The 25,282-nt window shown below is 40.3% G+C and overlaps 1 protein-coding gene and 1 pseudogene across 1 annotated transcript; both read left to right on the top strand.

Annotated features, from left to right (window-relative positions):
* The first annotated feature begins 694 nt into the window (after window positions 1–694).
* LOC125399306 (vacuolar fusion protein MON1 homolog B pseudogene) lies at window positions 695–22,069 on the top strand (annotated as a pseudogene).
* Window positions 17,147–25,282, top strand: LOC148122561 (uncharacterized). Its single transcript, XM_087904981.1, has 3 exons — window positions 17,147–17,245; window positions 22,999–23,083; window positions 23,928–25,282. The coding sequence occupies exons 1-3, from the start codon at window positions 17,147–17,149 to the stop codon at window positions 24,899–24,901; spliced, it is 1,158 nt and encodes a 385-aa protein (XP_087761107.1). The 3' UTR covers window positions 24,902–25,282.

The following is a 25,282-nucleotide window of genomic DNA, read 5'->3' as shown; positions in this document are numbered from 1 at the left end:
GCTTGATGGAGGAGGGATTTTCTCTTCTTCATTTAATGAAGGCATAGAAATGCCTACGAATGGAACCTGTGATTTTTTTTTATCAGAAACATCTCCACAGATTTCCTTGTGATTGCTTCTTTAGGACTTGTTGAGTCTATGGAATGTTAGAAGTCTTACTGCCTTCTTAAAATTTGTTAGTAACCAAATGTAAGTTTCTGTTTCATGAATTTTAATTGATACTCTAAGACTATTTTGCATAGAAAAACTCAGCTATGGAGTATACATATGCTGCAGGGTACTATATATAACAGAAAGCAGTTTTGTCTATATTATTAAAATACCAGTCATTAATATTAGCTTGGAATCTTGGCACATAGCTATCCACAGTGCCATATAAGACAAGAACACTGAGATAGGAAAATTACAAATACTTGAGCCAATGACTAGTTCAGAAAACAAAACAAAACAAAATAAAAGAATAAAAGCTCTAGTTAAAATGAAAAAAGAAAGAAAAAGAAATTGCTTTGCTTAAAAATAGTTATAAAGAAATATAATACATAAAAGTAGTAAATGAGTGTTTCTATTTAGTCTGTAAAACCATCATTTTAAATAAAACTGTGAGCTATAGAACTGGAAGTTTTGACAACTGTCTCTGAGTAGCTACTGTGTCTCACATACTGACAATCATGCTTTTGATTTTATGTCTGAGTTCATGGTGGCCATTTTTGATATGAAAGTTCTTCGTGATTCTAGAGAAGGTAAATAAGAAGGTGAACCTAAAGAAAATCATATAGTTATCCTCCTGGTTATTTGAAGTAGACAAGATTTTCAGGCAAAACTTGGGTGCACGGGGGTGGGGGAGTGGGGTGCATGTAAGGGGAGATGGGTAGAGAGAGGGGAGAAGGGGATGATTGGGGAAAGCTTGGGGGAATGGGATGGGTGGGATGGAGGAAGGGTGGATATGGGAACAGGGAAGTAAATATCTTAATTAAGGGAGCCATTTTAGGGTTTGCTAGGGACTTCTCTCTAGAGGGGCTCCCAGGTCCAAGGAGAGGTCCCCAGATTGTTCCTTGGGCAGCAGAGGAGAGGGTGCCTGAACTGACCTTGTCCCATAGCCACACTGATGAACATTTTGCATATCACCATAGAACCTTCATCTGGTGATGGATGGAGATAGAGACAGAGACCCACATTGGAGCACTGAACTTAGCTTCCAAAGTCCAAATGAGGAGCAGAAGGAGGGAGAACATGAAGCAAGTCAGGACCATGAGGGGTGCGTCCACCTACTGAGACGGTGGGACTGATCTAATGGGAACCCACCAAGGCCAGCTGGACTGGGAGTGTTGGAGCATGTGATCAAAATGGACACTCTGAACGTGGCTAGCAATGAAGGTTGACTGTGAAACCAAGGACAATGGCACGGGATTTTTATTCTACTGCATGGACTGACTTTGTGGGAGCCTGGTTTATTTGGATACTCACCTTTATAGACCTGGATGGAGGGGAGAGGACCTTGGACTTCCCGTGGGGCAGGAAACCCTGACTGCTCTTTGGACTAGAAAGGAAGGGGGAGGGGGGAGGAGGAGGAACAAGGGAGGCGGGGAGGATGTGGAAATTTTTAATAAATAAAATAATTGAAAAATTAAAAAAGGAAACCCAATGGAAAACATGAACTCTGGACGATGAAGACAGTGTAAGATCACGTAACAATTGTGTCGTGGTAACATGGGCTGCCCACAGTGAGGAGGCTGTGCCTGTATATAAACATATGTGTCGTGATCATACGGGAAGCCCATGGTGAGGAGGCTGTGCCAGTGTGTGAACATCTGTGTCATGATCATGTGGACTGCCCACAGGAAGAAGGCTATGCTTGTGTGTGGACAAATGTGTCGTGATCATATGGGCTGCCCACAGTGAGGAGACTGAATTTATGATGATTTCTGTATTTTATTCTCTGTATATTATGAATTTAAATTACTCTAAAAAATAAACCTCATTAAAATTTAAAGAAAAATAGAAACTTCTTACAAGTCATTCCTTCAGTTAGCATATTTCATTTTTATAACATCCACAACTTTTATTCCTTTAATAAACATTACCAAAGTGCTCAAATACAGTATGCTCTCTTTTTGCCACTGAGGGAATATTGGTAGATAGAATACTAAAGATTTTGCAATTCATGGAGTACCCATTCAACCAAAGCAGGAGCTTTCAGATAAACCAATTGTTTATTTTATAGGTCAACAATAAAATCTATCATTTAATGAGTCTTTATTATGCTCTCATCACTACGTTAGATACTTTAGTCTCATCCTTCATTTAGATTTCAAACACTTCCTTTAAGATTGGCTTTATTTTTATCTTAAATTTTATTTATATATTTTTATTTTTTGTCATTTGAGCTGGCCATTGCTACATATCCCAGTTTCTATAGTATTCTGGAATTATCAGAATATATACTTCATGTGTAGTAAAGTTTTGAGCCTAGAAGTGCTAGATGGATACTTATTACACAGAAATGGTATAGTTCGTCCTTTTCCTATGTTGACTTCAGGAGCATTTACTCAGCGAATGGGGACCAAGACCTTTATCTTCACAGGCATGGAAATATGCTTTTTAAAAAACAGACATCCATTTGATTTTCTTAAAATTCTCAGTGTTGAGAAGTAATTTTAGCTTTGTAACACAACTGTTGAGAAAGACTGGTCATAAAAATTCAACAATATTCTCAAAATAAGATTAAATTGTAGTTATGTGAGTTTTGGCTACTAAAAAAGGAAATGGATCCTCAAGATGAAAGCTGAAAAGCTGCCAACTTCCTTTTAAAACACTAGTCACTTCTATGATAAAAAACTTAGAATTTACTACCCACTCATCCCTTCTTGGGCACAAACCCTCTCCCTGCTCTCTGTTTAAACAGTGATTTTTTGCTGTTCATGATTGAAACAGAAGTTGAACAACTGGAGATTGCTTTAATCATTTCTCATAATTAGTTGCATGACATCATTTTGAATATGCAAAAACTAATGTTCAATACATATGAAAATAAAATAATTAAAAATTATAAATTATTTGTACTTATTTTTCTCAATGTACTACAGTCTTTGTTGTTAAATTTCTATCAAAGTTCATCTTTACATGGCATTTCTTTAAGATCGCAATTCATGAGAACTCAGACTTTTCTGTATTTAATTTTAAGCCTCCAAACATGGTTTCTATCTGTATTTGTTTACTGAGAGATCTCAAATTAATAATTTAATTTTGCATAAAAAGCCTTAAGAAAAAAATAATAAATAAAGCAGACGAAATACATGCAAATAGCTATCACAAAAGAGATAAAAAATAAAAACTATACAAAGAATAGTTGTGAGAAAAAGTTGGCTCTTTGAAAAAATGGAAAAGATAAATTGTTAAGCATATTATCTGAAAGAAGAAAACACAAAAATTAATAAAACTAGAAGTAAATATAAATTATAACTGGAAACAGAATCTGGAAAATGCTTCTATTTCACAAAACTAGAAAATAAATATAAAAGAATTAGACATTTCTATTACCATAACATGTACAAAATTTAAAACTAGATATAATAACTTTTTTTCAGGCTTTACTTTTTAATTCATCTGACTTTAAACTTACATGTATGAACAAAAAAAGGAATCATTTGATTTTTAATACTGAAGTCATCTTGAACACCAAGTGTCCTATTTAGAGCTGCTATTTCTGTGATAAAGCCCATGACCAAAATGAACTTGGAGACAAAAAGATTCATTTGGCTTCTACTTCCACATTGTATTTCTTATTTATTTATTTATTTTTATTAAAAATTTCCACCTCCTCCCCACCACCCTTTCCCTCCCCCTCCCCGCCTCCCCCTCTCTCTCTAGTCTTAAGAGCAGTCAGGGTTCCCTGCCCCACGGGAAGTCCAAGGTCCTCCACCCTCCATCCAGGTCTATAAAGGTGAGCATCCAAACAAACCGGGCTCCCACAAAGTCAGTCCATGCAGTAGAATAAAAATTCAGTGCCATTGTCTTTGGCTTCTCAGTCAGCCTTCATTGCTAGCCACGTTCAGAATGTCCATTTTGATCACATGCTCCAACACTCCCAGTCCAGCTGGCCTTGGTGAGCTCCCATTAGATTAATCCCACTCAGTGGGTGGATGCACCCCTCGCGATCCTGACGTCCTTCATTCTCCCTCCTTCTGCTCCTCATTTGGACATTGGGAGCTAAGTCCAGTGCTCCAATGTGGGTCTCTGTCTCTATCTCCATCCATCGCCAGATGAGGGTTCTATGGTGATATGCAAGATATTCATCAGTGTGGCTATGGGACAAGGCTAGTTCAGGCACCCTCTCCTCTGCTGTACAAGCAACTCTCTGGGGACCTCTCCTTGGACCTGGAACCCCTCTAGAGAGAAGTCCCTAGCAAATCCTAAAATGGCTCCCTTAATTAAGATATTTACTTCCCTGCTTCCATATCCACCCTTCCTCCATCCCACCCATACCATTCCTCCAAGCTTTCCCAATCCTCCCCTCTCCCCCTTATCTACCCATGTCTCCTTACATTCACCCCCCACGCTCCCACCCCAGTGCACCCAAGTTTTGCCTGGCAATCTTGTCTACTTCCAATATCCAGGAGGATAACTATATGATTTTCCTTAGGTTCACCTTCTTATTTAGGTTCTTTAGAATGACGAATTATAGGTTCAAAGTCCTTCAATTATGGCTAGAATCCACTTATGAATGAGTACATACAATATTCCTCTTTTTGGGTCTGGGATACCTCACTCAGAAGAGCATTTTCTATTTCCATCCATTTGCATTCAAAATTTAAGATGTCATTGTTTTTTACCGCTGAGTAAAACTCTAATGTGTATATGTTCCACACCTTCTTTAACCATTCTTCTTTTGAGGGCCACCTAGGTTGTTTCCAGGTTCTGGCTATTACAAATAGTGATGTTATGAACATAGTTGAACAAATGCTTTTGTAGTATGATAGGGCATTCCTTGGGTATATTCCCAAGTGTGGAATTTCTGGGTCCTGAGGGAGGTTGACTCCCAGTTTCCTGAGAAACCGCCACACTGATTTCCAAAGTGGCTGTACAAGTTTTCATCCCCACCAACAATTTATGAGTGTTCCCCTCCCTCCACATCCTCTCCAGCATAGGCTATCATTGATGTTTTTGAGTTTAGCTATTCTGACAGGTGTAAGATGGTATCTCAAAGTTGTTTTGATTTGCATTTCCCTGATCGCTAAGGATGTTGATCATGACCTTAAGTGTCTTTTGGCCATTCGAACTTCTTCTGTTGAGAATTCTCTGTTCAGTTCAGTACCCCATTTTTTAATTGGATTAATTAAAGTTTTAGTGTCTAGTTTCTTGAGTTCTTTGTATATTTTGGAGATCAGACCTTTGTCTTAGTATTTAAAAGTGTTTACTTTTATTTCCATTCGTGAAATGCCTAGAGATATAACATTTAAGAAATGAAGAATATGAATAAAAACAAAAAGAATGCAAACCTATTAGATGGAAATTCTCAATTAAAATAAAGACTTTTTTTAGTCTTTATTATGTATTATGTATTATTATTTAGTATGTCTTAGCAGGGTTAACAAGGAACAAAATATTGGTTGCTACTGATCACAGAAAACATCCGATCAGCAGTGACAACAATATTATCCAATAATAAAATTCTACTTAGTGGGCAAAAGATGTAGTTGATTTTCGTATGTTGAACCAGTCCTGCCTCTCTGGGATGAAGCCTACTTGATCATAGTGGATAATTTTTCTAATGTGTTCTTGGATTCGGTTTGCCAGGATTTTATTGAGAATTTTCACGTCGATGTTCATAAGTGAGATTGGCCTGTAATTCTCTTTCTTTGTTGTGTCTTTGTGTGGTTTTGGTATTAGGGTAACTGTAGCTTCATAAAAGGAGTTTGGCAATGACTCTTCTGTTTCTATATTGTAGAATACATTAAGGAGTATAGGTATTAGCTCTTCCTGGAAGTTCTGGTAGAATTCTGCATTGAAACCATCTGGTCCTGGGCTTTTTTTGGTAGGGAGATTTTTGATAACAGCTTCTAATTCTACGCAACTAACATGTCTATTTAGATTGTTCACCTGTTCTTGGTTCAACTTTGGTATATGGTACTTATCTAAAAAAATGTCCATTTCTTTTACATTTTCCAACTTTGTGGCATATAAACTTTCATAGTAAGATCTAATGATTCTCTGAATTTCCTCTGTGTCTGTGGTTATGTCCCCCTTTTCATTTCTGATCTTATTAATTTGCATGTTCTCTCTCTGCCGTTTGATTAATTTGGATAGGGGTTTGTCAATCTTGTTGATTTTCTCCAAGAACCAGCTTTTTGATTCATTGATTCTTTGGATTGTTTTCTGTGTTTCTATTTTGTTGATTTCAGCCCTCAGTTTGATTATTTCCAGTCTTCTAGACCTCCTGGGTGAATCAGCTTCTTTTTTCTAGAGCTTTCAAGTGTGCTGTTAAGTCCCCAATGTGTGCTTTCTCTGCTTTCTTTAATTGGGCACTTAGTGGTATGAACTTTCCTCTTAGCACTGCTTTCATAGTGTCCCATAGGTTTGAATACGTTGTGTCTTTGTTTTCATTAAATTCAAGGAAGACTTTAATTTCTTTCTTTATTTCTTCCTTGACCCAGGGGTGATTTAGTAGTTGACTGTTCAACTTCCATGAGTTTGTTGACTTCCTGGGGGAAGCATTGTTGTTGAATTCTAATTTTAATCCATGGTGATCTGACAAGACACAGGTGATTACTGATTTTTTTTGTATCTGTGGAAATTTGTTTTGTTACCAAGTATGTGGTCAATTTTCGAGAAGGTTCCATGAGCTGCAGAGAAGAAGGTATATTCTTTCCTATTTGAGTGGAGTGTTCTATAGATGTCTGTTAAGTCCATTTGATTCAATACCTCCAATAAATCTCTTATTTCTCTGTTAGGTTTCTGTCTGATTGACCTCTCCATTGGTGAAAGAGGAGTGTTGAAGTCTCCTACTATTAGTGTGTGTAGTTTGATGACTGCCTTGAGTTCTAGAAGAGTTTCTTTTACATATGTGGGTGCCTTTATTTTAGGGGCATAGATATTCAGGATTGAGACTTCTTCGTGATGAATTGTTCCAGTTATGAGTATGAAATGTCCATCTCCATCTCTACTGATTGATTTTAGTTTGAAGTCGATTTTGTTAGATATTAGAATGGCCACACCTGCTTGTTTCTTAGGTCCATTTGCTTGGAAAACCTTTTCCCATCCCTTTACTCTGAGTAGGTGTCTGTCTTTGTGGTTGAGGTGTGTTTCTTGTAAACAGCAGAATGTTGGATCCTGTTTTTGTATCCAATCTCTAAGTCTGTGCCTCTTTATAGGTGAATTGAGTCCATTGATATTAAGTGATATTAATGATCAGTGGTTGTTGACTCCAGTCAGTTCTTTTTGGGTAGTAGAGTGTATGCGTTTTCCTTCTTTAAGTTGTGCTTGTGAAGGGTCGCTAGATGTAAGCCTCCACACTTTCTGTGGATACCCAGGCCTAATCCAGGAGCACGCTTTCCTGAACCAGGGCCACGAGAATGGACGATTGTCCTAAGGGTTTAAACAGACAAACACAAGAGACCTGCTCGCTTGCCAAAGAGTAAAAAAGCGCTTTATTAAACTCAAGTCGGGTATTTATACCAGGAGGCAAGAGGGTTCAAAAGGGCATGGCCCCCTCCCATCAGGAGCAGTAGAATAGATTGATACATTCCCAGCTCCTCAGGCAGAATCAGCTACTGGGGAGGCAGGCGTGAGAGGCATGTAGGGCCTGCAGCTGCAACCTTGTTTACAGGTGGAATTACCATAACAAAGACAGCCATGTTCTTTCTAAGCTACCCTCAAGCCAGTGCTAGTGCAGAATCTCCAGGGGCCAGAGGTCAAACAGCCCCGCGAAATGCCAAGGAAGAAAAGGGAAAAAGACCTGGGTACCTACAGCTAGATGTTTGAGTTATTGTAGGCTGTGTTGGGAATGTTGGATTCCTTGGGTTGTGATTTTCCTTCTAATATTCTCTGTAAGACTGGATTAGTAGCTACGTATTGTTTAAATTTGTTTTTATCCTGGAATATTTTGTTTTCTCCGTTGATAGTTAACAATAGCTTGGCTGGGTATAGTAGTCTGGGCTTGCATCCATGGTCTCTTAGTTTCTGGAGTACCTCTATCCAGGACCTTCTGGCTTTCATGGTTTCCATAGAGAAGTCTGGTGTAAGTCTGATAGGTTCACCTTTATAAGTTACTTGACCTTTTTCCTTTGCAGCTCTTAATATCCTTTCTTTAATCTGGATGCTTTGTGTTTTGATTATTATATGGCGAGGGGATGTTTTTTTCTGATCCAGTCTATTTGGCGTTCTGTATGCTTCTTGAACCTTCATAGGAATATCGTTTTTTAGAATGGGAAAGTTTTCTTCTATAATTTTGTTGAATATATTTTCTGGACCTTTGATCTGCAATTCTTCTCTTTCTTCTATTCCTATTATTCTTAGATTTGTTTTTTTTATCATGTCCCAGATTTCCTGAATGTTTTGTGATGAGAATTTGTTGTATTTGCTGTTTTCTTTGGTCAGAGTGTTTATTTTCTCTATGGTGTCTTCATAATCTGAGATTCGTTCTTCTATCTCTTTTATTCTATTGGTTATGCTTGTTCCTGAAGTCTCTGTTTGTTTACCTAGATTTTCCATATTTAGCTGGCCCTTGGTTTGTGTTTTCTTCACTGCCTCCATTTCAGTTTTCAATTCTTGAATTGATTCCATTACCTGTTTGATTGTTTTTTCTTGGTTTCCCAGGGTATCATTTACGAATTTACTCATTTCTTCAAACTTTTTGTTATATTTCTCTTCTATTTCTTTACTCATTTCTTCCATTTTTTTGTTATATTTCTCTTCTATTTCTTTAGTTGAGTTATTCATACCCTGTTTAAGAGACTCTATTGCTTTCATAATGACACTGTTTTCCGCTTCTTCCAGAATAGGGTGTTCAAGTCCTTCTGTCGTAAAATCGCTGGGATCTGGTATTTTCATGTTGTTTTTCAGATTGTTGGAGGAATTCTTGCCTTGGCGCCTGTCCATCTCTTCCTTCAGATGCTCTACAATGGCTCTTCCCTCTGCTGGGTCTTCTGCTACCGGATTATTGCCCCTTGCTATCCAGGAATCACTTTGCCTGCAGTCCTACTTTGCTGCAGGCAGGCTATTAAACCAAAGGAACTCTCTCCCGTTTGCACTCACTGCCCGTCCTGGCTGCGGTGCCCACCCAGGCTGATTTGGAGAAATTTAAGCCCCGAAAAAGGGAGAGAGGAAGGGTACGGGTTCCAGGCAGAAAGCCGGGATGGCGTAGGATGAGAGGGGGTTTAGCTGGGGGAAGTCGTCCCTTGGGAGTAGCCAGGGAGATAAGGATTGCGGGAAGATTGTGTCTTTCCTTTCTGGACTTGTGTGGCAGTCAGGAACACACTTACCCCTCCATTGTATCCTCTGCCACAGGATCAGAGCACTCGCTGGTCAGAAGTAGGGAGACTTCTGATGACAGCTTCTATTTCTTTGCGACTTACAGGTCTATTTAAACTGCTTACCTGGTCTTGACTTAATTTTGGTAAATTGTATTTATCTAAAAAAGTGTCAATTTCTTCCACATTTTCCAATTTTGTGGCTTTTGTAGTAAGATCTAATGATTCTCTGAATTTCCTGTGTCTGTGGTTATGTCCCCCTATTCATTTCTGATCTTGTTAATTTGCATGTTCTCTTTCTGTTGTTTGATTAGTTTGGATAGGGGTTTATCAATCTTGTTGATTTTCTCCAGGAACCAGCTTTTTGTTTCATTGATTCTTTGGATTGTTTTCTGTGCTTCAATTTTGTTCATTTCAGCCCTCAGTTTGATTATTTCCAGTCTTCTGCGCCTCCTGGGTTAGTCTGCTTCTTTTTTTTTTTTCCTAGAGCTTTCATGTGTGCTGTTAAGTCTCTAACGTGTGCTTTCTCCGTTTTCTTTATGTGGGCATTTAGTGCTATGAACTCTCCTCTTAGCACCGCTTTCATAGTGTCCCATAAGTTTGGATATGCTGTGTCTTTATTTTCATTGAATTCAAGGAAGACTTTAATTTCTCTCTTTATTTCTTCCTTGACTCAGGGATGGTTCAGTACTTGACTGTTCAGTTTCCATGAGTTTATAGGCTTTCTGGGGTTAGAATTAATGTTGAATTTTAACTTTATTCCATGGTGATCTGATAGAACACAGGTGATTACTACAATTTCTTTATATCTATGGATATTTACTTTGTTTCCAATTATGTGATCAATTTTTGGGAAGGTTCCATGAGATGCTGAGAAGAATGTATATTCTTTTCTGTTTGGGTGGAATGTTCTATAGATGTCTGTTAGGTCAATTTGGTTTATTACATCTGTTAGTTCTCTTATTTCTCTGTTAAGTTTCTGTCCGGTTGACCTGTCCATTGGTGAGAGAGGATAGTTGAAATCACCCACTATTAGAGTGTGGGGTTTGATGTATGCTTTGAGTTCTAGTAATGTTTCTTTTACATATGTGGGTGCTTTTATATTAGGTGCGTAGATATTCAGGATTGAGACTTCCTCCTGATGAATTGTTCCTGATATGAGTATAAAGTGTTCATCTCCGTCTCTTCTGATTGATTTTAGTTTGAAATCTATTTTGTTAGATATTAGTATAGCAACACCCGCTTGTTTTTTGGTCCATTTGATTGGAAAACATTTTCCCAACCCTTTACTCTGAGGTAGTGTCTGTCTTTGTGTTTGAGATGTGTTTCTTGTAGGAAGAAGAATGCTGGATCCTGATTACATATCCATTCTCTTAACCTGTGCCTTTTTATAGGTCAGTTTAGTCCATTGATATTAAGTGATATTAATGACCAGTGGTTGTTGACTCTGGTTATTTTTCCTGGTGCTATTGTTTGTGTGTTTCTCCTCTTTGACTTGTGCTGGTGGAGGGTTGTCAGATGCTTGTGTTATTATGGGTGTTGTTGGCTTCCTTGGTTTTTGGTTTTCCTTCTAGTATTTTCTGTAGGGCTGGGTTTGTGGCTTTGTATTGTTTAAATCTGTTTTTGTCCTGGAATATCTTGTTTTCTCCATCAACGGTAAATGCAAGCTTTGCTGGATATAGTAGTATGGGCTTGCATCCTTGGTCTCTTAGTTTCTGCAGCAAATCTATCCAAGACCTTCTGGCTTTCTTGGTTTCCATTGAGAAGTCAGGTGTAATTCTGATAGGTTTCCCTTTATATGTTACTTGACCTTTTTCCCTTGCAGCTCTTAATATTTGTTCTTTATTCTGTATGTTTTGTGTTTTGATTATTATTTGTCAAGGGGATTTTTTTTCTTGATCCAGTCTATTTGGTGGTCTATATGCTTCTTGTACCTTCATAGGAATATCCTTCTTTAGGTTGGGAAAGTTTTCTTCTATAATTTTGGTGAATACATTTTCTGGGCCTTTGAGCTGTAAATCTTCTCCTTCTTCTACTCCTATTATTCTTAGGTTAGGTCTTATCATGGTGTCCCAGATTTCCTGGATGTTTTGTGTTAAGAATTTGTTGTATTTGTTTTGTTTTTTAATCAGTGAATTTATTTCCTCTGTAGTATCTTCAGTGTCTGAGATTCTTTCTTCTATCTCTTGTATTCTGTTGGTAATACTTGTCTCTGCAGTTCCTATTTGTTTACCCAGATTTTTCATATCCAGTCTTCCCTCAGTTTGTGTTTTCTTCATTATCACCATTTCATTTTTCAAGTCTTGAACTGTTTCGCTTACCTGTTTGATTGCTTTTTCTTGGATTTCTTGTTTTTCTTGGGTATTTTTGAGAGATTTATTCATTTCATCTACTTTTTTGTTTGTTATCTCCATTTCTTTATGGCAGATTTTCATCTTCTGTTTAAGTTCCTCTATTATTTTCATATAGTTCCACTTAGAGTCGATTTCTTTTATTTCTTTTGGAGTAGGGTGTTCAATTCTTCTAGTTTCATGATCCCTGGATTCTGGTGATGTCATGTTGCCTTTCAGATTGTTGGAGGAATTCTTGCATTGGCACCTGCCCATCTCTTCCTTCAAATGGAGCCAGGAGAGTCTTGGTGTTTTGGTTCAGTTTTTGCTGTGACTACCTCTCTGGGTGGACATCTTCAGTGCAGGAGCAGGAACTGTTCCTGTCCCTCTAGATGGAACTCTTCAGCACAGACACAGGGATAGCTGGTATTCCAAGGACACCGCAGACAAAAGGCAAGTATGGGGGTAGGGCAGGGTCGCGTGGAACACAGAAGACCCTGCAGAAGGAGTTGGGGGTGGAATGTGCTCTCTTCCAGTACAGGGTGCCCGGGATAGTACACACTCACCTCTCTGGATGGAACTCCTCAGCACTGAAATAGGGATAGCTGGTATTCCAAGGACACAGGAGACAAAAGGGCAACCATGGGGGTAGGGCAGAGTCAAGTGGTACACAGAAGAACCTCTCTGGTTGGAACTCCTCAGCACTGAAATAGGGATAGTTGATATTCCAAGGACACAAGAGACAAAAGGGTGACTGTGGGGGGCCTCCACATTGTATTTCATCATTAAAGAAAGTCAGGGCAGGAACTCAAACAGGGAAGGAAGCTGGAGGCAGGAGCTGATACTGAGGCCATGGAGGGGAGCTGCTCACCGGCTTGCTCATTTGGTTTTCTTTTTTTTTTAATTTTTCCATTCAAAATTTCCACTTCCTACCCTCCTCCCATTCCCCTTGCACTCCCCTAATTACCCTCGTCCCTCCCCCTCCAGTCCTAAGGGTACCCTGCCCTGTGGGAAGTCCAAGGCCCTTCCCCCCTTCTTCCAGGCCTAGGAAGGTGTGCATCCAAACAGACTAATATCCCAAAAAAGCCAGTACATGCAGTAGAAACATGTCTCAGTGTCGTTATCAATGGTTTCTCAGTCAGCCCCCATTGTGAGCCACATTCAGAGAGTCCAGTTTGATCACATGTTTGTTCAGTACCAGTCCAGCTAGATTTGGTGAGCTCCCATTAGAACAAGCACACTGTCTCAGTGGGTGGACCAGTCCCTCACAGTCCTGACTTCATTGCTCATATTCTCCCTCCTTTTGCTCTTCAGCTGGACCTTGGGAGATCAGTCCGACACTCCGATGTGGGTCTCTTTCTCTATCTCCATCCATCACTGGATGAAAGTTCTATGGTGATATTTGAGATATTCATCAGTGTGACTATGGGACAAGACCAGTTCACACACCCTCTCTTCTGCTGCCCAAGGACCTACCTGGGAACATCCTCGTGGACACCTGGGATCCCCTTTAGAGCCAAGTCTCTTGCCAACCCTAAAATGACTCTCTTAATGTAGATATCTTCTTCCCTGTTCTGATATCTTCTCTTCCTCCATCTCAACCCTCCTACTCACCCAAGATCTCCCCAATCCTTCCTGTCTCCCTTCTCTCTCCCACTCTCCCCTTCCCCACACCCCACCTTCACCCCCATGCTCCCAAATTTGCCCAGCGATTTTGTCTGTTTTCAATTTCCAGGAGGATCTAAATATGTTTTACTTTGGGTTCACCTTCTTATTTGGATTCTCTAGGCTCGTGAACTATAGGCTCAATGTCCTTTCTTTATGGCCAGAGTCCACTGATGAGTGAGAACATTCCATATTCATCTTTTTGGGTCTGGGTTATTTCACTCAGGTAGTATTTTCTATTTCCATCCATTTGCATTCAAAATTCAAGATGTCATTTTTTTTTTTTACCACTGAGTAGTACTCTAATATATCTTCCACACTTTCTTTATCCATTCTTCCATTGAGGGGGACCTAGGTTGTTTCCAGGTTCTGACTATTACAAATAGTGCTGCTATGAACATAGTTGAACAAATGCTTTTGTAGTACAATTGGGCATCTCTTGGGTATATTCCCAAGAGTGGTATTGCTGGATCTTGAGTTTGACTCCCAGTTTCCTGACAAACTGCCACACTGAATTCCAAAGTGGTTGCAAAAGTTTACATTCCCACCTGTAATAAGAAAGAAGGCCTGCTTTTGGTCCCTGCTGCCCCGCTAGCTTATACCCAAAATAACCACATGGAAATTGTATTAATTAAATTACTGCCTGGCCCATTATCTCTAGCCTCTTATTGGCTAACTCTCACATCTTGGTTTAACCCATTTCCATTAATATGTATGACTACTTGACTTTGGCTTACCGACATGAGCCTAACCAGCGTCCGTCTTGGGTATGAGAATCATGGGGTCTGCCACACTTCCTTTCTTACCAGCATTCTGTTCTGTCTACTCATTGGTGTTTATGATTTTAGCCATTCTGTCAGGTGTAAGATGGTATCTCAAAATTGTTTTGATTTGCATTTCCTTGATCGCTAAGGAAGTTGAACATGACCTCAAGTATCTTTTGGCTATTTGAACTTCTTCTATTGAGAATTCTCTGTTCAGTTCAGTACCCCCTTTTTTAATTAGGTTATTCAGAATTTTAATGTCTAGTTTCTTGAGTTCTTTATATATTTAGGATATCTGATATGGGGTTGGTGAAGATCTTCTCCCATTCAGTAGGTTGCCTTTTTGTCTTAATGACAGTGTCCTTTGCTTTAGAGAAGCGTCTCAGTTTCAGGAGGTCCCATTTATTTACTGTTGCTCTTATTGTCTGTGCTATTGAGGTTATACGTAGGAAGTGGTCTCCTGTGCCCATGTGTTGTAGCCTACTTGCCACTTTCTCTTCTATCAGGTTCAGTGTGGACAGATTTATTTGAGGTCTTTAATCCATTTGTACTTGAATTTGTGCTGAGTGAGGCAGGCAAGTCCATCTTCTCACGGTATGGTAGCGTGAAGGCCCTGTCTGCCACCATGGGTGTGATGATGGCTCTTGTGTCCTTCCTACAGAGTGCAGGAGATGCCATTCAAGCCATCTACGCTGAGAACCACAAGCTGGTGTTCCTGCAGCAGGGCCACAGGGCCCACTCGTGCTGGGGGTTGTGTCCCCGACTCAACAATCGGCAGCAGTTTCAGGGCAAGTTGTCGGCAGTGCACGCACAGACGGTGAGCACACTCACACATGCAAGTATGGCCCGCATCTTCGCACATAAGAAGAACTATGACCTCCGTCGTCTGCTGGTTGGCTCAGAGCACATACTGGACTGGCTCCTGGACAGTGTGGAGTAAGACCCCGGTTCCCTGCTCCTAGGTGCTGTGTGCTGTGTGCCTCTGGCCTGTCCACTGTGGGATGACCTGGGTACACTTCTACGTTGCTGTACAGCCCCGGGGCCTAGCCCTGTCAGTGTTGGCTGTTGACAGTCGACTGATAACAGCAGCCCAGGAGAGGAATGTGCTGGCTGAGTGCCGGCCAACTCCAGCTGATCTGCAGCTACTGCTTGACTGGGTGGGTGCACCGGCCTTTGCAGCAGGTGAGGCATGGGCACCTGTGTGCCTGCCTCGCTTCAACCCACGTGGTTTCTTCTATGCCTATGTGGCCCGCCTGGATTCCATGCCTGTCTGCCTGCTACTTCTTGGTACTAACCCGTAAGTCTTCCATGCCATGGCTGTCTGCGGGCGCTTGGTTGAAGATGGAATGCACCACCTTGGTGCCTTGTGTACCCTTGGGGAGGCTGCCAGCTTCTCTGATGAACCTATAGCCAGTGCCCCTGCCTACAGTGTGCAGGCTGTGGGAACACCTGGCCTCCGGCATTTCCTCTATAAACCATTGGACATCCCTGACCAACACTGCCTGCTACCACAGTTTACCAGTCCTGAACTAGGGACTCCGTACAGCTGCAAGGAGGAGCGACAGCGACTGTCCAACCTGTATCACCGCCTGCATGCTCGCCTCCATAGCGCCTCCCTGCCCTTGTGCCTCATTTACAACGTGACTGAGAAGGAGACACTGCTGGCCTGGGTGACCTCCAAATTTGAGCTCTATACTTGCCTCGGCCCCCTGGTGACCAAGGCAGGAGGTGCCATCTTAGTGGTGATAAAGGTCTTGCGCTGGGTGAGGAAGGAAGAGGATGGGCTTTTCGTCTGTTACCCCCCATCCCCCGCCAAGTACTCCACACCGCCCTCCACCTCGTTGGACCAGGCCCCCAACAATGGCTTGTTCTCTGGACTCTGACTGACGGCCGAAGTCACCACACTTGTCTTCTAAATTCTGTCTCTGGAAATGTGAGTAGAAGTCTATGTGGGGCTGGTCCTGGGCAGATGGGCAAGATCTCAGGGTTTGCCCATAACAGGGAGAAGGGGGACAGTAGTTAAGAGCACAGGTTGCTCTGTGAGCCCCCTTATGCACCTCCACATCTAGGAAAATCAGAAACCTCCTTTGCCCTCTGCTTCACACCCTTAACTATCCTGAATGGCACCGCACCCTTTACCATCTGCTCCCCCCTCCCCCCCACAGCCTCTTCTAAGCAGCACAGGTTGCTCCTATGTCAATCTTCCAAGCAGACCTGAGACTGGGCTGAGGCTATCCTCGGGGTAGGGGTGAGTAACCCACAAGTGCTCAAGAATTTGCAATACAGGATTAGACTATGCTTGAAACCAGCCTAGAGCTCCTTAAAGAAAACTACAGAAAGGGCCTAAAGTTGAATCCCACAACACATTCCTCTGTCCCTCTGTCCTTCATGTCCTCATGTCCTTCTTTTTTCTCCATCATTTTCCCCTACTTAAAAAAAAAATAAAAAAGAGCCAAGCCCTACCAATTTGGGCTGTTTCTTACATGAATAATAAGATTGCCTCCATTGTCCACCTGTGTAACATATGCCACGTGACTTCACCCAGCAGCCGGGATGCAGCTTTGCGAAGATGCCCCTAGCCTCCAAGGCTTCTACTCAAAAGAGAGATAACTTTCTTTCAGCCCTTTCAGTGGAGATACGTGGACAGGACAGGGCTTGGAACTCTGTTATGCTGCCCCTCAGCACGAACACATTTTTTTCTAGACGTTGGTCGCTTGCAGCAGCAAGAAAAGAAGAACTCTTAAACACCTTGCACGCACAACCCTCCTCAACAACCTTGCTTCTCCAGCCTTGTTAAGCATAGGGACCTGTGCTTGTGCGCATGCGTGGTATCATTTGCGTTGCAGATGTTCTGCGCTTGCTCAGAGCAGATACATATGTTGCCCCACTTCCTGGTTTCCTACGATCACTGTAGTGGCACGTGATGCTTTTCCCAGCCACTGTTTTTCCACATGCGCAGATGCTCCACGTTGGGAAATGGCTGCCGAGTGACTGGGAGCTGAGGAGGCTGAGGACACCGGAGGTAGTGAGGGCCCACAGGGTAGAAGGGAGAGAGGCTTTGGACCAATATAATAATTGAGAGTAGGGTTTTTTTGTTTTTTTTTAATTTTTGAAAAAAATGTTTTTAGCCTGTTGAGATTTTTAACTTCCACACAGTGAAAATAAATAACTTGAGTGTTCTCATCACCTAGGTTAACTTGCCAACATTATTGACATTATTAAATACTTCAGCGGTTCTTGTCAGCATCCATTACCAAGCAAATCGGGAAAGGATAGTGATGTTCTCACAAAAACTGCTCTGTTGCTATAGCAGCCTAGATGATTCCTACTTGGACTGTTCAAGGCCCTTGAGAATGGTTTTCTTACATTGTTTTCAGATTTGTTTTGACTTAAGTAATGAAGCTTCTCCCCTCAATGGGGTCAAGGAGATGGAGCTGAACCTAGAAACTACTAGAAATTGCAGTTCCTTCAGACGAAAATGTGTATCACGGTAAATCCACCAGAAGAGAGTTTTTGTTTTATTACAGAAAATTCTCAAACATTCTAAAGTAGAGAAAATAGCATGAGCAGTGACCCTGACCCTGCTTCAGTGGGTTCAAACTTTGTCTTCATATCTGTATCCACCTTCCCTTCCTGAGCACCTGAGCACTGCACAACCAAGCACTGCGGCATCTTGCCAGACCTGTCTATTCAGATTCCAAAACAATGGGTGTAACCTTCAAGTACAAGATCTACAGTTTGCCTTGGCACCCAAAACATCTACTTGGTGCTTGATACACGATTTAATTTTTCTTTTTTTAAAATGGGTGAATGATGAAATCATTTTAACAGAACCCGTCTTAAATTATAGCCTCATGTTGGGTGACCGTTTTCAAAGAAGAATTAAAATCAGACAATAGTGAACCACACTTTATTGAGAGGTTGAAACAGTGCCACAGAGATGTAAAAATTTAGCATCAAACTTTCAAATTCCTCATGTTCCATGAGTGACTTCACCAGACCTGGAGGAAGTTGGAAAGAATATCAGGTTATGTTTCTTTGTTATTAAATTGGGCTTAGGGGGATCATACTTAGCACCAGTGGCATCCAGGCCTTCTGGTGGAGGCTTAGGTTTTTAGCAGATGCTCTTCCACATCTGTAGCTTCTATGCTAGGTAATCACAGGAGATTGACTACCCAAGCATATGGACCAAGGGTGGTCAATGGTGACTCACTGACAGAGACAGGGATACAAGAAGTGGTCACAAAATGACCCAATCTAGGGAGAGTCATGTAGATTGTACAGTTTTGAAAGAGGTGGAAAAAAACATAATTTTCAGTTTTCAGTTGATATGATTGTTCATTTATAAAAGATGGGCTCCAGAAGTTTTATTTTCATTATTGAGTAGTTGGGGTTGTCAAGAACAGCTTCCTGGAAAGTGTCTGAGGTAAGCACACTTTGATAACTGGTTATGGGCCTTAGATTTGGGGGAGGGGAGCAAATTGAGGCCTCTTGTGATTCATTGTTTTACTTATCGCTTAGAAAACTAGGTAGTAATATGTAATTTAAAATTAAGAGGGAAAGGTAAAGTTGTTCATGTGCTCTACAAAAAATATAAAAAGATAATGTCCTTCAAAAATTATGCCAGTTAGAATAATGCCATCAATGGAATACATAAAGTGATTCAATATATTAGTTGGCATGCAATTTCCATTTGCTGTTTCTCCTTCTGAAACAGGGTGACACTAGAGTAAGAGGAAACTGAGATAAAAACTGTTATGAACCTATGAACCACCATGTGTGATGAAAACCATTCCCAGGTCCTCTGTAATATCAGAGCATGCTTTTAGTCACTGAGCCATCTGTGATACTGTGCCATCAAAAGGTCTTCGCTGGTATTACCCCTTCTAACAAGAATTAATTTACAAGAAACATACTTACATAGATCCTCACATAGTGTTAAGATTTCAACTCACAGATATTGGGGAAAAAAACAATTTTTAGACTGTTCAATGACCAAGGCAAACCCTATAATAGTATCACTCTCAAACACTAAAAGTCCAGTTAAGTAAAGACATGGAGGAAAAGTCAAAGACTGGTTAAAAGGAAGACCCTTTTACAGTAAAGTAAATCCAATGCATCAGAAACACATCAAAGCCAAATGGAAAAGGCCCTACATTTTGAAAAAGTTTATGAAAAGCAAATAGTGACTTTCAGGACTGTAGTGTTATTTCATTTGTGTTTTTGTAAATAAAGCTTGACTGATGAAGAAAGAATAAGTAGCCACCCTGGCCAGCCTTACAGGGCATGCAGTGGTGATACACACCTTTATCCCGGTAGTGAGACTAGCTTTCCATATAAACCAGGTGGTTGTGCTGCATTAATTTAATCCCATCGCTAGAGAGAAATATGAGATGGAACAAGAGAACTCTCAGTCCATCTCATTTGGAGGATTCATTGAGGCCAGATTGCCATTTTGGACTGAGGTAGATGTAAGAGCCAGTAGCTGGCTGTTTTGATTTTCTGTCCAACACATTTAGTTTTCCTAGAAATGCACTTTAAAACAGTGAGGCTATCCCATTTGACACCATTCACAACAGTCACGATGATTTGAGAAAACATCAGGAAAAGCTACTTTGAATGTGAACAAAGAAAAGACATTGAGAGTGAAAACTGATGACAAACTGGACTCATGCCATGAGCATTGATACTGAATCTTTGCAAAAGTTAAAAATGGAGTTTCCATATGTGCTGGTGCCATATACTGCACATTTTCCATAGTTCAGTATTCAATGGGACATGAAAGTTACTTTGAAATGCCATGAATTTAAATTCTTCTTGAGTGTCTCCAGAAGAGCTACATCTGTGTTATATGGAGAAACCAATTATCAGCTGTTTCAATCACTACAAGTTACATATAGCCTGTTGCATGGTGTGTATCAATTAGCCCACCTTAAAAATTGATGACTGACAGTGTTCTTCCTCACCTGCTCCACAGATTTTATTATTTCTGTCGAGCTCCTACGGGATATCTTGCTTGCTCAAGAGAATAATGTCTTTCACAAGTTGCTAATGCTAATAAAGATCAAGAAAAGGTCTCATGTTGTGTGATATTTGGCAAAATCAACTTCTTTCTTTCAGGATCCACCTAGGTAAGGAGAAGGCTTAGTTCTTCCAGAACAGTCAATTCCTCAGTTGCCCATACACGTACATGTATACCTAACTTTCTCCTCCCCTCCTCCCCTGATTTTCCAGAAAAAAGTTGACCAAGGCCAGCCCTGGTCAGGACCCCTCATCTCCAAATCCTGCCCATTTTGTATCTGCAGACACTAGAAAATTATACTGTCAATAAACATTGGCTCTTATTCACGACAGCCAGCTGTTCCCTGTCTTTAACATTAAATTCCATTATTCCTGTGAGAATCTTTCTGGTTTTCATAGAACCATAAAAAGCTATCAAATGTAAATATACTACCTATTCACAATACATGTATTATCACCTTACATGGTAAAAAATCCCATCTGTTTAAACTACAGAGTCTTACCATCATCTGTAGTAAAGGACAGTTTTTCCAGTGATGTTTGTTTCTTAAAAATGAACCATTAAGAACACTGATATGCACAGCACAGGAAAGTGTTCCACATGGATGAAGGATCATTTAAATTTATATCCATATGGCCCTTCATGATTTACCTCATCTAAATATTCTTCATATTTCTTCAACCCCACACAAAAACTACCCAATTACAAAAACATGATATTGTCTCAGACATGAATGGCAGCTAATTGTTTTTACTGTTTTGCACCGCTCATTTTTGTGTGTTGCTTTTATTGGTTAATGAAACTGCCTTGGACTAGTTGATAGGGCAGTGCATAAGCAGGCAGAGACTGAATTCAGGTTCAGACAGAACTGAATGCTGGGAGGAATAAAGCAGAGAGAGAGAGATCTGCCATGAAGCCACCAGAGTCAGACATGCTAAATCTTTCCCAGTAAGCCACTGCCTCGTAGTGATATACAGATAAACGAAAATGGGTTAATTCAAGATGTGAAAGTTTTCCAATAATAGGATAGAGCTAATGGGAAGCCTTCCTGGGTCCAAACAGGCTGTCATTCTTGTTTGTACCTGATACTATGCATCCATGTTTGGTGTTCTAACTCCCTGCAGAACTAAACAAAACTCTCAGTTTGGGATTATATACATGCCAACACATGTATGTAGCAACATGAATGGAGGTTTCACTTAATAAGAGTTGCTATCCATTTTTAGCCTCAATGACAGTTAGAATAAAGACAAAACCATACAAGAGTGTTTTGAAGCAAATTCCCTCTCAATCACAACTGTCAAGTTCAGAGTCACAGTTATATCAAACTAGAGCTTAAATGATAGCAGTACCTCACTTCTAATATCTGGACTTTGCCTGCATCCCTTAAACACTGCTGTCCAAATATCATGTTGTAGAATTTAGAACTGAGGTAATGACAACCTCCTCCCCACTGTATCCTGTCAGGCTAAAGTCCCAAACAAAAGTCAGGGATGCATTCTATCAGGTCAGGTCACCAGTAAGGACCGGAAAGGTGCCTTTGTTCTGCCTTCCTTATAAAGACTCTGGCTTTACTTCTCCCAGCACAGACTTGGAAGCAACTCAAGATGCTGGTGGTCCTGTTTACTGCAGCCTTGTTAGCCCTGAGCTCAGCTCAGAGAGCAAATGCAGGTATGAAGAGGGACTGAGAGTGGTAGAGTGAAATGGAAGTTGGTCAACACATGAAGTTCAGGCCTGTGAGGAACATTAAAAAAATGAATAAGAAACTGAGGCACAGTGTAAGAGAACAGATATTAGAATGTTCATATTATTATTTTGCACTAGACCTTAGACTTTGCTTATAGCATAATTAAAGAAACTATTCTTATAGCAACATAACAGGAGTGGATTTGTAGAAGATCTTTTATGTGGGGGATGATGAATGGGAGCATGATTGGTTGACAAAGCGAAACTCAGTTCTTAATGTGTTATGATAAATCAACTGTGAAAATGCTGGCATTGCTGTACAGATGATAGAAAAATGAAAAAAAAGTAGATATATATCAGGAGGGTTTTTAAGAAAAGGAAAAATATGTTAAATTTGGAAATTACACAATGAGTTAGAAATATTAGAAGATAATTTTTTAATTAGTTTTTTATAATTGTTAGTGTATATGTGAATATGTGTGATGTGTGTGAGAGGAGAGAGAAAAGCACAAACACACCAAGACCAACTCACACACACACACAAACACACACGAGAGAGAGAGAGAGAGAGAGAGAGAGAGAGAGAGAGAGAGAGATTGCAAACTTCTTCATATTTCAATCAGAGGACAACATACTGTTACCAAGACTTCTATTTCTGCAATGTGATTCCAAGATCTTTAATTAAAGTCATCAGGTAAGCACTTTTACCCACTGAGATAAATTACTGAACGTACTTATGTATTTTAATGATCAACATACAATACTCATTGGACTACACATAGTATTTAAAGGGTTTACTTTTATTTCCATTCATGAAATGCCTAGAGATATAACATTTAAGAAATGAAGAATATGAATAAAAACAAAAAGAATGCAAACCTATCAGACTGAAATTCTCAATTAAAATAAAAACTAACTGTATGTCTTAGCAGGGTTAACAAGGAACAAAATATTGTTTGCTTCTGATTACAGAAAACATTCGGGCAGCAGTGACAGCAATATTACGCAATAATAAAATTCTACTTAGTGGGCAAAAGATGTAGTTGAAAGCTATCTTTATTATGCAGCTAGAAAATGTTATAAGTAACTTTCACTTATTTTGTGCTTATTTTCTAGCAGGCATCTATGAAGCCTCTTCTTCTCAGCTCTTAGGTAAAGCTGGATCCATCCTCAATTAACTATTATGCACCCTTTACTTTTGTAATTATGTAGTTCTGAAATATCTCATTATTTTGTTGGTTAATGAAACTAACATGTGACACTTTTCACTTAGATATGTAGGAAAAGTTCCCTACATTGTGTCTAGAACCAAGAGAGCGAAATGCACTAGAAAAGTAGGGAGCTAGACTTTTATACCAGGAATACTTTTCTAATCCACATATTGAAGCAATGGCTTGCAAATGATGAACATACTAAATGTCCACGTGTAAAATCCTCCATGGCTCTATGGGTTGCTCAAAGAACACTTCTCTTATCTGAATATCTAAGAAGAAATATGTGCTTGCACACTACATACAGAATTTTGCAGTCCCATACTCCCTCATTTTTAAAACTGTTTTTTTTTGCACTTAGCTCTGTATCCACAACTGAGTAATACATACAAATGCACTGCATGAAAAGTAAAAGGAACAAATTCTAATCTCTTTCAAGCATTTCTTTCTTGTTCTACACATAGTTATAGAACCCTGAAAAGTATGATATATTTAAGAATAGGTCATTGCTGCTACATGATTCTACTCTGCCTTACTCTAGCTAATACCATTGAAAAGTCCTCCCCATTTCATCATTTTGTTGTTAAGGTTGTAAGGAACACAAAATCAACTTTAATACAACAAATTTAAGAACAAATATTTGTCCAAAGAGTTGAAACATAAGAGAGTTTTGTAAATGCTTTACAAATTACATTTCAAGAAGAATCAGAGACATAAAGTTGGGAGGGGTGCTCTTGGAGAAAGAGAAGTTTAATCTCCATCTACATTGATTTATTTCCATACAGGGAAAGAGCAGCAAAGTCAACAGCTTCAGAAACCCCCTCCTGGACATTTCCCACCAAGACCTTCTGCTTTTGCTTTGGATGATGATGATGATGATGATGATGATGATGATGATGATGAAGATGGTGATGATGATGATGATAGTGAAGGCAGTGAGGAAGTTGGTAATTATCCAGTTGGACCACCGCAGGGACCACCACAGGATTCTCACCCTCCTCAACCTGGAAACCACCAAGGTCCACCCCAGAAGGGAGGTCCACAGCAAAATCACCCTCCTAGACCTGGATACCAACAAGACCCACAACAGCAGGGAAGCCCACAAGAAAATGGTTCTCCTCAACGAGGAAATCAACAAGGCTCACAACAGCAGGAAGACCAGCAGCTTCAGACACCCCCTCCTGGACAATTCCAATCAAGACCTTCTGCTTCTGATGAAGATGCTGAAGATGGTGATGATGATGGTGAGGGCAGTGAAGAAGATGGAGATAATCCAATGGGACCACCAGAGGGACAACCACAGCACCCTTGCCCTCCTCCACCTGGAAACCAACAGGGATCATCCCAGCAGGGAGGCCAGCAGCAAAATTATCCTCCTAGACCTGGATACCAACAAGACCCACAACAGCAGGGAAGCCCACAAGAAAATGGTTCTCCTCAACAAGGAAATCAACAAGGCTCACAACAGCAGGAAGACCAGCAGCTTCAGACACCCCCTCCTGGACAATTCCAATCAAGACCTTCTGCTTCTGATGAAGATGCTGAAGATGGTGATGATGATGGTGAGGGCAGTGAAGAAGATGGAGATAATCCAGGGGGACCACCAGAGGGACAACCACAGCACCCTTGCCCTCCTCAACCTGGAAACCAACAGGGATCATCCCAGCAGGGAGGCCAGCAGCAAAATTATCCTCCTAGACCTGGAAACCAACAAGGACCACCTGAGCAAGGAAGTGAGGAACAGGCAAGTAACCTGTAGAAATTGTCTCCGTTGAGCAACAGGGTTCCACAACAGGGCAGAGGTAATCAGTTTCTTTTTCCTTCACACAGGTCACAAACTCTAGAGATCACCACCATCTTCCTAAAGGAATAGATTTCTTATACATCTAAAATTTAAATGTCCTTTGTAACTTAGAGTATATTGACAGATGTGATTTAAATTCAATTTCCATAAAATGTCTTAACTCTAACAGAGTTAGATATCAAACATCTTAGAAATATCTCAGTATATGTTGACTTGTATGATAGGACTTTCTTCTTCCTGACCTTATTCATTTATTTATTGCAGGAGAACTAGAAGACAGATTCCTTTAATGTTATTTCAATGAAACAATGATGTTGCAAGTGAAGTTTCAACATT

This window comes from Myodes glareolus, chromosome 3 (genome assembly GCF_982192425.1).
Source record: "Myodes glareolus chromosome 3, mMyoGla1.1, whole genome shotgun sequence".
NCBI classification, from domain to species: Eukaryota; Metazoa; Chordata; class Mammalia; order Rodentia; family Cricetidae; genus Myodes; species Myodes glareolus.
The sequence above is the reverse complement of the archived record's forward strand: the minus strand, read 5'-3'. Positions and strand labels throughout refer to the sequence as shown.

Excerpts from the sequence above, each read along its gene's own strand:
- LOC148122561 (XM_087904981.1), top strand. The coding sequence starts at position 17,147 with ATGCTTTTCCCAGCCACTGTTTTTCCACATGCGCAGATGCTCCACGTT. Across the intron at positions 17,246-22,998 it reads GGAGGCTGAGGACACCGGAG|CTAGAAAATGTTATAAGTAA; the intron begins GTAGTGAGGGCC and ends TTTATTATGCAG. Across the intron at positions 23,084-23,927 it reads CTCTTCTTCTCAGCTCTTAG|GGAAAGAGCAGCAAAGTCAA; the intron begins GTAAAGCTGGAT and ends ATTTCCATACAG.